The sequence below is a fragment of the Acyrthosiphon pisum genome, chromosome A2 (genome assembly GCF_005508785.2).
Source record: "Acyrthosiphon pisum isolate AL4f chromosome A2, pea_aphid_22Mar2018_4r6ur, whole genome shotgun sequence".
NCBI lineage: Eukaryota > Metazoa > Arthropoda > Insecta > Hemiptera > Aphididae > Acyrthosiphon > Acyrthosiphon pisum.
The window spans coordinates 80,854,984-80,868,475 of NC_042495.1; the positions used below are offsets into that span (position 1 = coordinate 80,854,984).

At 30.5% G+C, this 13,492-nt stretch overlaps 1 protein-coding gene across 2 annotated transcripts in view; it reads right to left on the bottom strand.

Annotated features, from left to right (window-relative positions):
• LOC100160822 (diencephalon/mesencephalon homeobox protein 1) overlaps positions 1–10,206 on the bottom strand; it is a 98,686-nt gene extending 88,480 nt beyond the window's left edge. For both annotated transcript variants that reach the window (XM_029490295.1, XM_016803497.2), the window contains exon 1: positions 9,266–10,206. In XM_029490295.1, the coding sequence (XP_029346155.1) occupies positions 9,266–9,737 (472 nt within the window). In that variant the 5' untranslated portion in view covers positions 9,738–10,206. The remainder of the gene's footprint in view (positions 1–9,265) is intronic.
• Between the last annotated feature and the right edge of the window lie 3,286 nt (positions 10,207–13,492).

Genomic DNA, 13,492 nt, shown 5'->3' on the forward strand with positions numbered 1-13,492 from the left:
ATTATTGTTGTTGCTAAATAATTGTAATAATTTTTCTACATACATTAAACATGGAACGTAGGTACAAATAAGGAGTAGATATACCATAATATAGGTACAAAATAATATTGTTATAGGTATCAGCTGTAAGCCTGTAACACATGCACACTTGCACCTTCATAATATTATATACGAGCTAAATAATATTGTTAAAGAAAACGGTTTATTCAATGTTGACTACATATATTATACTTTATTTTTTATTAATCTAACAACGCATATACTAGAACCGTCATTGTTATAATAAAAAACAATTAATATTATTACTGTGTATTACTGTATTATAATATACTTTGCATAGACCTAGCCACCTATACATACATTTAAATTGCAAATACTTTTTCTATGGTTGAGAAATACAATAAATTACTTTTTCAATGAAACGATTAAATGTAAATTTAGTTTTACATAATAATATTCTCTGTCAATAAATTATAGATTTGAGAAAAAAAAAATGTATATTGACACTTTGTACGATATTCATTGTATATATGCAACTATAAATTTGAAGTAGGTACAACCTATATATTATACTGCAGTACATCAATGGATTATATAACATATAATATAATATAGGTATATTATTATACATACTAATAAAATCAGTTTGATTTTTTTTTCCAACGCCGTACAATCGTTTTATAATAATATAATAATAATTGGGATCATGTGGAGTGGATATAAAAAATAAATTAATATGAATGAATGTCATCATTCCACAATCCTATTGACTGTTGAGTGACCTCCAACAATCTATTGAAAATAAAATAGATTTTTGTTTTATATGATCAAACAAACATCGAAACACCTCATACCTACCTACATCGATACGATTATTATAATATATTTAATATATTAATTACTCGTACGGCAATTAATTAGGTATAACAACAATAGAGTAATTTAATAATTTTAGAATAATGAATTAAGTAGGTACCTGCACGTTTTACATTTTATGGTAATAATTTATTACTTATGTAAAGTAGGTTTTCGATACCATAACATACTTAATGTTCAATAACTATTAAGCAAACACAGATTTTAAATGTTAAGTAAAATAATATTATTATATGGTAGCAATTTGAAATGCAGGTGAAATAATAATTTACAGGCGTTTGTTGTGAAGTGTATTCAATCGACACAAGAGGTACCTACCTAACATTGTTATTATAATAAATTATAACAGTTTCATGTTTATGCATCTTAGTGTTATAAAATTAAAAAAAAAAGTTTGCGTTAGTATACTATACCTACAAATATTTATTATATATGTAGGTACGCTATAAAAATAATAACTATAATAATAGTAATAGTATAAGTACCAAGGTACCTGCCAACAAAATAAATCTAATGGTTTTTTACCTACATTGGATTTGTACCCACGTTGGGTTTGAAAATACGTTGGATTTGAAAATACGGGATCGGGTGTAAAGAAATGTGTGGTGTTTTTGTTTTTAATTCCATGTGCAAGTATGCGTGTTTGCAGCAGCGTGTTTAATATGAAAAGGAACGGAATGAAGGAGCTATGAAAAAAAAAATCGTGTTAAACTCAATTGCGAAATTAGCTGTGGACGTGTTCGTTGTTTACACCAGGCAACTGGTCTTTAACAAATTAGGGGAAATATGTTTTTTCTACTTTTTGTTTTTTGTTTTTTTGTTTTTTTGTTTTTTTTTTTTTGTTTCACGTTTAAAAGAAATCTGAAATGCAATACGGGGCCTGCAAGACAATAGACGTGTTCCAACACTTTCGTGATCTTGAACTGTCAGGTTTTAAGCTATAGGTAGGTACCTATATATAATGTATACGCGCACTAGTAGCTGGGACGTGGAGAGAATTGGACGATCAAATCTGAAATTCCTAAATTAACACAAAACAATAAACTTAGCTATTTAATAATAAACGTGGTTAAAACTACTCGAGTTTGACGTAATTGTGATGTCGACATTATTAGTTGTGTATATTATTATCTCTAAAAATAAAAATAATGTTCGTGCTCGTGTTTCTATGATGATTTGCCAGATTTTAATTTTAAGCCATAGCTAAATATAATATAATGATTTATAAGCAAAAATCAAAATTATATTCACCACTCTGGCAGTTTTAAGCCCCTCGTTTTGCTGCTCGTATTTGGTTGGCTTTGTATCAATATGTTGGTACCACCTATATAATCATGCATATGTGTAATACTATAATGAAACGTACATATATATTTGCACGATAAGCTGATCAAATTGCCAACATCAACACATTATTTTGAATGTATAGGTATGAATAATATTATGTAAAATTAATTTAAAACCTTTTTGTGTATTTATATAGGTAAGCACTCGCGTACTATATTATTATATCGTTCGTTAATATTTGAACAGTTTATAAAATTTGAAATGTCGACACCGGGCACTTATTACTTTATATTATGTGGGCCGAAGGGAGTAACAATGGGGCTATGGATATAATAATGTGAAATATTTGCCTTGTTCCCGCTCGGTCCCTCATTCTTTCTTACAAACGTTTACACTCCTCTCTCTATATATACCAGCAGCAGAGCCGTATATATGCATATTATAAAATAATATAAGACAAGTGATATACCTACAATAAGGACTCGTTATGTAGATTCGAGCATTTTAATCAAGAAAAACGGTATGTGTGTGATTGTGTGAACACCTATATGGCTATATATATAATATAGTATATTACGTGATATTAGTTAGAAATATGTCATAAATTAATTATTTAAATGTTTTGATAAGCGTAGTGGTGTACATATTTTATTGATCACACGAACTTGCTGCTATATTATGTTACCTATTATTTAATTGAATAAAAAATAATTTAAGTTTTATTCCATAGTTATACGTACCTATATCACTATGAATATAATAATTATTGTACACCTGAATACAGAACGTAACAAAATATTTAGAAGTATGCATTATGCTATTTAGTTATTCTTGTAAAAGAAGTATAATATATAGGTAACATAATATACAGTATACACTGTATGCATAACGTGTCTTATATGTCTATAGCCAAACTATATATATATGTATATATAGTTTACACTTTACACGTAGATATTGTTTTTTAAATAGAACTAGTTTAGCAAGATGGTCTTTTTTCGTATGAGTATAAATACACCTCAGTCCTTAGTGGTTTCCAAAATACCTTACCAATTATTTACGTTAAATATAATATTATTATATAATATATTCAACTCAGCGCGTGTTGCATTAATTTTATATTTTGGATTTTATACAGCCTGATATGAGTGAATGAGCTTAATCTACTGGCACCTACCTGTCTATTATATAAATGTATTTTGTATTGGGGAAACATTTTTCTAAGTTCAAAAAAATTATCGAATGGCTTAAACTATAGTGTTTCTAATGGTTGTGTCTGAAGATTGAATACAACAGCAGATGATTAACAGATATTGTTTTCCCTTGAATAATTAATTCCGTTACGTTCTCTCTTTTTTACATCCATAGTGAAATTAATATATACCTCTGATACATAATATAATGTAATAGTATTTATGATCTGAATATAGATACAGGTAACTACTTTATAGACATCTTTATAGACCTTCATGAATGCAAATATAAGAATATTTTGATTAAACTTTGTTGGTTTTAAACATTTTTGGCGATTGTTATCCATTGTTTGATATTTTTGATTTCCTCAATTCAAGTAGGTACAAACCAACTTGTCCCTTGTATACCTAACCTATATGTAATAAATAATAATGTATGTAGGTACCTATATCTAATATCATTCATGATCTACAAAAGCGATGCCGAAGCGATCACACTCTAGGTGTGATAAAAGCTCCTCTCGTTCACTACCCATTTAGAGCTTAATTAATTTGTAACCGACTGTACTCATTACTCACTAATTGACGAAAAATACTACTCATAGTTTGTTTGGTTTTGTTACACATACTATAATAATGTTTATACACGAATTCAGCTTACTGCTTTAATTGTTGTGTATGTTGGACTCATTTTACTACTTTGTACTTGGAAAACGATAAATTATATAATATTTGAGACTCGATTTACCTTGCAACGTCCAATAACTTATCGATATTTATTTATAATAATATATATAAATGAAGTGGAAAAAAAACTCGTAAATAAATGTAATCAATCAATAGTAGCGTTCGTTTTTCTAAAAACCTTGAAAAGTTTTGGGTAAGCCAAAAGCGAACAGTTTGAACCTTTTTTCGATCGCGATAATTGCCAAGCTATTATCGTAAATAGTTCATTATAATCCTACGCCGTAGTCCGTCATTGGAAACTTTAAAATTGCTATAAATAATCAATATATAATATTCCACCTTATTGACTTATGCGTAAATAAGAGATACCTGTATCTATATATAATATAAAACTTTTAAAATTGTACATTAAATATTTGATTCATTAGTAAGCTTATAGAACTTAACTTTAAACTATTATTGTTTATACGCGTTATTCATTTCATTTTAATTAACGAGATGGTTTTTTCTCAACCAAAAAATATATCTATTAGGTATACACTATAGGTACATATTATATTCAATGGTTTGTTCAAGAGGAAAGATAATACAACGACTTACAAGACGTATAATAATTTAAGTTAGAACAAGTTAGTGGCAACTTGGAAGTAATATTAAAAAGCTATGTTTGTAAAATATTTTATAGTCATATATTGCGTATAGTATACAGCTGTGCACCTATAATCTACAGAAACATTTACGACTGTTAAAATATATCAACTATACTATACCTAATTATTTTGTTGGTTACCAACTATACCAAGTATTTAGTACACCTAAACATTTACAAAGATATTTGAAACTAAATCATCTATGATATGTAAATGTATTGACGATAATAGAGTACCTATATAAGATATAAATAAAAAAGTGTAAACTTAAGTTAAAATACTGATTTGATTCAAGATAAAACACTTGATGAAACACTTGTTCGTGTAGATCATCTGCAATGTTTCCCAAAGCGTGTGCCGTATATAGTGATGTTAAAAGTGTACCGTGAATTTTTGGAATTTTTTATGAAAATAATAAAACATTTTAATTAATTATCAAAATTGTCGGTAGGTATATAGGTACTCATATAACATACATTTATAGTCACTATACAATTATTAAAAAGAATAAATACAAATTATTTATGTAACTGAAATATTTTACTACCTATGAATATTGAATACTGAATAGTTAAATGTAATGCATATAGGTAAAATAATTTATATTAGATTTTTAGATTTTTATTGAAATTATTTTATGTTTGTAAGTTATAGGCCTTTCTGTTATAAATAAAACACATATAGTACAAATTCATAAAATATATATGTTTATTATGTTAGGTTAGATCAAATAAAATCTAATAGGCAGCAATAGTTGGTATTATAACGATAACTTTATAATATATTTAACAAAGATTCCCCATAAGATTTGAGTGTGTATAATTTAAATACCTGCAGTATGTTTTTAAATGCATTATAATTTATAATATGAAGTACGTTTTTTGACGCACTTAAAATCTTTGTATTTTCTATAAGATTATCATCACCTTGTTTAAAAAATATACCTACTTATTAATTTGATAATTCAGTGAATATATTATTATTATCATTGTGCTCGAAACCAACCTATATACAACGCATAATCAGGACCTGGTTGAAATAAAACAGCTCGTCAAGCAAATGCACTTCCTGGTGGCTAGAAAATGAATGACATTTATTCACACACATTAAGGTACGGCCCATTGAATATTTCTCGATGGATTATTGCTATATTGGACAGTTTCAGCGTATACTAATAAATTGTGTTTCAATATTATTTTATATCTAATACCGATCCGACAATTTTAATCGATCGCAATCGGATAATACACATCAAGTGGCTGGCGTAGAGTTCTTGGTTTTTTTTTTTTTTTTAATTTCCTTGTTACATACGAATTATTAAGTTAAGTCAATTTACGGTTAACGGCGGGTCTTCCGACCGGAGAATTGCATTTGGAAACTTTTCGATTTCGCATACAAATTATATGCATGTAAAGGAAGCCCATCCCATTTAGTATAAATTCAATTTCGACCGATTGGTTGCTATAGATGCGGGAAAAACTGAGAATCCCTTCGTACGAAATTGGTTGGTAATTTCAACTCGGAAGTACTTGGATTTGCTACAAGCTACATTAAAGCCAATAAACTGCTTTCGGCTGGAAGACCGGAATTAAATTGACACAAAATATATAAAATTAAATTGTGCTAAATCTCTAAAACTAATACGAATTAATCTTGTGGTTAACTTAACAATATATTTTTTTTTTTAAATAGCGCTTGATTAGAGCAGTTTAATAATAAACATAATACACGTTGGATTGAGTTTAGATTCACACGAATAAAACTGGAGGTGTATAATAATGTTGATTTATCTAATTATATTTAGGATAGATACCTACATAATATTATAGAAAACCTATATAGAATCATTTTAGAAAACCAATAAGTGTACTATATTTAGTATATTATGGCAAAAAATGTAGAGCTGATGCATGCCGTATAGTGATATAATTATTTATGTATAGGTATATTTCATCATAGTAATATTAACATTTTCAGAATTATTAATTGTGAGTAACTGTAGTGTGAAAATTAAATGCATATAATATTTTAATTAATCATTAATTTAATATTATTTTGTGTGTACAATAGTAATGTTTTATTTTACACGTGTTCACATTTCTTTAGTTATTATTTCTAACTATAGTGTATTATTAACGTGTTTTAAGTTAAAATAAAAGTAGGTACTTCAGAATATTAATTTGAATTTAAATTTACCACATAATTATTATGATATTAAAATATTTTTGTTAAATTTCGTTAAATATACTAACCACGAATACTCTTTCAATTAATTAATTAAGCAATTTGATGAATGATGTGTTATAAACCTAATATTTAAAATACTTTTATGAATTCGATTGAATTATTATTTGTTTAATTATATATAATTAAGCTTTTAATCCTGTATGGGACTTTGATATCAGGTTAATTTGAGTAATAATTAGGTATATTTCTCAGTGTGTTGTGTATAGTATGTAAATGTAATAAAAATATATTATGACACATATACTATATTTAAAAGCTGAATAAAATAATATATTGTATGTATAGGTGCTATAGAGGCTACTTATAGTTTAATTATTTGACTTAGGTACACAGTTTCACGTAATAATTTTAAATTCTATGTAATTTAATTAATTAATTCTTATTTATTTTCAATGCTATATTATTCATATAACGTCTAAAGTAGTCTATAAGTATATAGACAAGTTAATTATATCGATCATAATAAAGTCATGTGATATTTTATAATTTAAACAAAATTAGATTCCTTATACATAGGTACCTGCTATAAATTTAATAAACAGCCATAATTTAAAATTGATCAACTATATACACAGGACCTATTTAGCCATTTAGTTAGGTATGTACCTACATTTGATCATTACCCAACAACTATAAAGTATCTTATAATATGAATTATAGGTATACCGTCATACGAATAAATAAAATAAATAATCTATGTAGGCATATTATAGTGACCTAGCTACTATATTACAATTTTGATCAAGTATAAATTATAGATTATTGCTGAGTTTGTCTTACTTAAATCCTCCTTTAGTATATAGGTAAATGTATATAATGCATCAGTGCTCAAATTTATTATAAGCCAAATTGTATTATATTTCATATAAAAAATTATAACTTGTGACATGATTTAATAGAAGCATGTAAGTCTAATAAATTATTTATATCAATAATCAGTTACATTTATTATATTTTACATTTATAGTATACCCTGCAACTCATATTGTTATTTGATATACATACAGGTAGGTACTTTGTCTTTAACTGAACTATATTATGTAGATATACACCTGTAGAATTTTGCAGATTATTGAAAACGCTTTTAATTATAGAATAGGGATTATATATGCTCACGCTATTCAAACGTTAAAAGATTTAGTTCTAATTTAAAAATTTAAGATTATCTGATTAGATATAGTGATAACTATATACAATTGTATATTTCTAGGTAATTGCAGTGTATATGTAAAATAGTAAATAACGTTTAAATTGTATATGTTATAATGACATTATAGGTACACTAAATAATTAATCCTTTTCAGTGTTAAACTTTACTTGAATATCGATTATGTATAATAAAACAGCGTATTATACTTATAATAGACATTATTTTAAATTGGTATCTATAATAATTATTTCCTATCTGGCTTGACATATTTTTTTCTTTAAATAAAAATCAACTTAAGTAGGTATAATAAATCGGTGAACAAAAAGGAACAGAATAACATCTGATCTACCTATACACATCCGCTATAAGGTATATGCATAGATAATGAACTAAAATCTAACTCTAATAATTATAGAAAATCATTCACAGTCAATTTGAGCACTGCTGCAGTGCAATACATATATAAATATATAGGTATTATTTATAGGTATAACCGTGTACAATGACCTAACCTAACTTATTGCGTAAAATTCTATGTTTGTTTTATTTTTCATCAATAAAGAAATTCAAAGATCCCATAATATCAACAACCTGTAAAGTGTCGACCCTATATAGGTAACGGTTAAAGTTGGTACATCATCACTAAACGGGTTCCTAATCTTTCCATGCACGGCGGGACACACGCGGACCTAAAGACCAAACGCCACGATTTGCCTACCTATACTATAATAAGGCTATTACTTAGAACAAACAATAAATGAGCTTCACACGCTATATAATATTACTACCCCTACACTTTTGCAACGAAAAGCTAACAAAATAATATATCTAATATCCTGCAGAATAGATGATAGTAATATATTACATAGGTAGGTATACAGTGGCGCCGAATTAAATTAAAACTAGTTCTACAGTTCAAATAGTTGATTGACCCACCTTTTATTCAAACGACTGAGAAACAGGCTTAACTAATTATGTATAAATGATTAATAATTTAATGACATTCCTGTTTTTAATAAAATTATACCAGATGGGCTAGGAAGTATATACTCTATTATTTTACCCAGCCACCCAATTTTTAAGGCATTTCAATTGAACTACCTGAAGTACCTACCTACGTGTTAGGCGCCACTGTAGGTATGACGTGCGGATAATATTATTTTCAGACGACTTACCGGCAGCGGCGGCGGCTGCAGCGGCGGCTGCGGCGGCCGAGTGATTGGAGGTGAGCGATAGCGGCGCTCCACCGTTGTTGTTGGCGGCCGCGGCGGCGGTCATGCCCACGGCGGCGGCCAGCGAGTTCATGTTGTGCGGCAGGAACGCCGCGGCCACGGCGGCCTGGGCGTTGAAGTACGCGAACCGGCTGGCCACCATCTGACTGTGGTGGCTGTGGTGGTGGTGACCGTGGTGGTGGCCGTGATGGTGGCCGTGGTGGTGCATCCGGTTGGCGTCCCGGTCAGCGGCAAAGCACGACGACGGGCCGGCGGGCCCTGGCGCCGACGTAGGCGCCGGCGGTTGCGGGTACTGGGGCGTGACGGCCGATACGGCGGCCGAGGGACTCCTGTTGCTGTCGGTCAGGCCCAGCAGCTCCTGTATGGCAAACGGCGACCGCTGCGGCATCGTCTTGTCTTTGGCGGCCACGCTCATCGCGCGCTGCACATCTGCACCCGCTGCGGCCGTCGTTGTCGTCGTCGTAGCTATGCGTGCGTATATACGCGAATTAAAGACGTTATAATATTTTATTTCACTGTCACGCGTGTATCGGTAATAATAATATTATAACGATAAAAACAATGTTACAATATTATATATTTATAGGTATATTATTATTGCATATTATTATTATTACAGACGTATGGTGTGGCGACCGTTATATTATCATTACTATTAGGTATTTTGTCGTATATCGTGCCCGGCACGTGCGCTCCGGTAAGCGTTTGCGGACGGTGTATCGCTGGTCGGACGAAAACTGCAGCGCGGCGGACGGCGTGCGCGCGATCGCGTGTTTATTAGTCGAGTACGGGTGTGTGTGTGTGTGTGCGAGTGTGTCAGTGCAAGTGTGTGCCGGCGAAACGCACCGCGTCCACAGGGATCCAGTGCCGGTGTGCGCGCCGTGTCGGTCGCGCGGTCGGACCGGCGGCGGCGTCCCGGCGGCGGCGTCCCGGCGGCGGCGAAGCAGGCGTGGCCGCGGCCGTCCCGCGATTGGCTGGCCGGGCGTGCCCGGCTGGGGCGCCGCAGCGATGGGGACCGCGCGCGCCGTACCGCACCGGCGGCCGCGTAACACCCACTTAGGATTTTTCCGTAAGGAGGGGAAAAGAATACGGTATGCGCGCCCGAATAATACCCTCTCGCTCGCCTCTTCTCTCTCTCGGCGCATTGGTGCGACGGTCTTTTCCCCTCCATCACTCCTCCGCCGAAAGTCCGCGCGCGTCGTCGTCTTCCTCCAGCGCCGCCGCTTCTCCTCCTGCAACCGCTCTTCGTCCTTTCTTCTCGATTTCTTTACCACCGTCGTGGTATATAAGTACACGCGCGCGTGGTTCATATGTGTATATTCATCATCATATATCGGCCTACCATAAAATAATAGATAACATAATAATATATTATTGAGTAGGTATCGTGATTACTGATTTATAATAATATTATTATTGTATATAATATGTATGGGTAGGTAACCATTATTATAGGTACCTAATATTATGCCGATCAAGAGGTGTTGCAGGCCACGACTGTATAAACATTTAGCCACTTTGAGGCTATATAATGACGAACGCCAATGTTGACCCAAACCTTACAAACGTAAATGTTTAGTTTTGTGTACATTTATGATGAAAACTACATATTTAGTTTTTTTAATATTTATATATTATTTTACCAATGTTAATTTAACATTTTGATCACACATAAATAATTAAGAATTCTATTGTTAGTTTAACTAATTATATGGAAATTGTATTTACCTACTATAGGCACGTTAAAAAGAGCCTAGCTCATTAAAATAATTATAAAACATAAGCCTAATATCGGATAAGAACTAATAGTGGTTATTACCTAAGTTAAGACGATAACAATACATAGATTAAAGTCGGCCGATAATATTTGTTGCAATATATTATTATCTACCTATAATAGTTATATACAATTAAGTACCTATATATTTATTACTTAGATAATAATATTGCAGTGTTTACTCCTGCACAAGTTCGCACCTTAAGCCGGATTCACACTACACCGTGCCGTGTAAAATAATCACAGTTACCAAACGATAAGGCTGGGCATTAACGAGTTAAAAAGTTAATTTAATTTTAACTTTTTAACTTGACTAGTCACTTTTGGATTTTCATTAACTTAACTATTTACTTACTAAATGTCTTTTTTAATTAATGTGAAATTAATTGATATTTTTCATTTTAAGAAGTAAGTTAACTTAATTTATTTTGTTTATAATTTTATTATACTTCACTACTTCAGTCTATTTTATTTTCGTGTCGAAAAATACTTAACGTGATATCATTCAAATCTAACTTATATGGAAATACTGTATAAAGTATAAACACTATACATATATTATAGTCTATATTTTAGTTTTGGGTTGGAAAAAAATTAAGTATAGGTACTAGCATTGTATAAACAAATTAACTTTTTTTTAACTTAATAAAAAGTTAACAAAAACTGTGTATTAACTCTTAACTTAACTGAGTTAACCTTAGTTAAATTATCTTTTAAGGGGATTCGATACCGCGACTTTCTGTTTTTGTCTAACACACACGTGACATAGTATTTTAGACATGTTTTTTTTCCAAACATTTCAATTGATCCATTGAAGCAATAAGATTTCTGAAATCAGATTTGAATTTGTCGTCAAGTCTACTTGAAATCGACTTTCCTACATTTTTGATTTTTTGATTTTAACTTCTCTAAAAATTAAAATACTAGAAATTTTAAACACTTCCTTTGAATATGACATTCTTAACAATTTGGGGGATAATATTAAAAATGTGGGGAAGTCGATTTCAAGTAGACTTAACGACAAATTCAAATCTGTTTTCAGAATTCTTGTCACTTCAATTGATCAATTGGAATGTTTGGCAAAAAACACGTCTAAAATACTATGTCACGCGTGTGTTAGACAAAAACAGAGAATCACGGTATCGAATCCCCTTAACTTTTAACTTTTTGTTATTGGTGCATATTAACTTAACTTAACTAAGTTAAAAAAAAAATCATTAACTTGCCCACCCTTACCAAATGATACCGCATAGTTCAATATATTCAACTTTTGACCGTGTTGCATTTTGGTATAAACATAAAAACACAAAACAACACGTTACAGTGTAGTAAGAACCCGGCTCTAGTCTTCCGTGACTATCTACGTAATTATTATTGCCACAATAATATAATATGCGTTTCACTGCACATGATAACGATCTTCTCTGCATAGTTCGTCATTATTATATGTTATAAATATATATTAGGCATACTGAATTGGCCAGTCTATAATAACGACGTACTGAAGTCATAACGATTGAACAGGCTGCACAGGTTCATAAAAAAATACAAAACTAAAGTTCGGTTACGTTTTTGGGGTATATTCTGGTATTTTCAACCTAACCCGTTTTGCTTCTCAGACATTGCTGATCATTTATTTTGGTCAAAATTGTTTAATATACTGCATGATATAAAATATATAGTTACATATTGTATAATATTATGACTGCTGTAGTATATTATTATTGGGAATTGAGATTCATCTCTTATTTATACATTTTTAATTAAAATTATAATTTCACAACGAGAAGTAATATCAAAGTAAATAAAACTATGATTTGTTAAAACAAAAAATTAAAATATACCTACTGTATATATTATGGACCTCAAATTATTGGTTCCTTATAACGTTCAAGCCTGGGCAAGTTAATGATAATTTTTAACTGGGTTAAGTTAAGTTAGTGTAAAACATTTTAACTCAGTCAATAGTTAAAAGTTAACCTAATTTTTTTTTTTTAACTCAGTTAAGTTAAAAGTTAGGTATATGAACATTTTCAATTAACTTATTAACTTAAGTTAAGTTAAGTTATTATTTTTTTTTTATAATATCTTTATAAATACCCAGTAATATGGTTTAAATAATAAAAATCATAAATATTATTGAACATAGGAAATAGCCAATAGCTTTTCTATACATGGGTACTGAATTAATATAATTATGAAGTAGGTACGAAAAAAATACAAAATTGAAAATGCCAAAACAAATACAACCTTTTGATTTATGAATACACTAATACAGATAAGTAATATACATTTTTTTAAAAAATATTAAATAAAAATAACATGGTATTTAAGAATGTACTTAATTTTAAACTCTGAATACTTTTTCAGGGTACTAAAAGTCTAAAACTGTT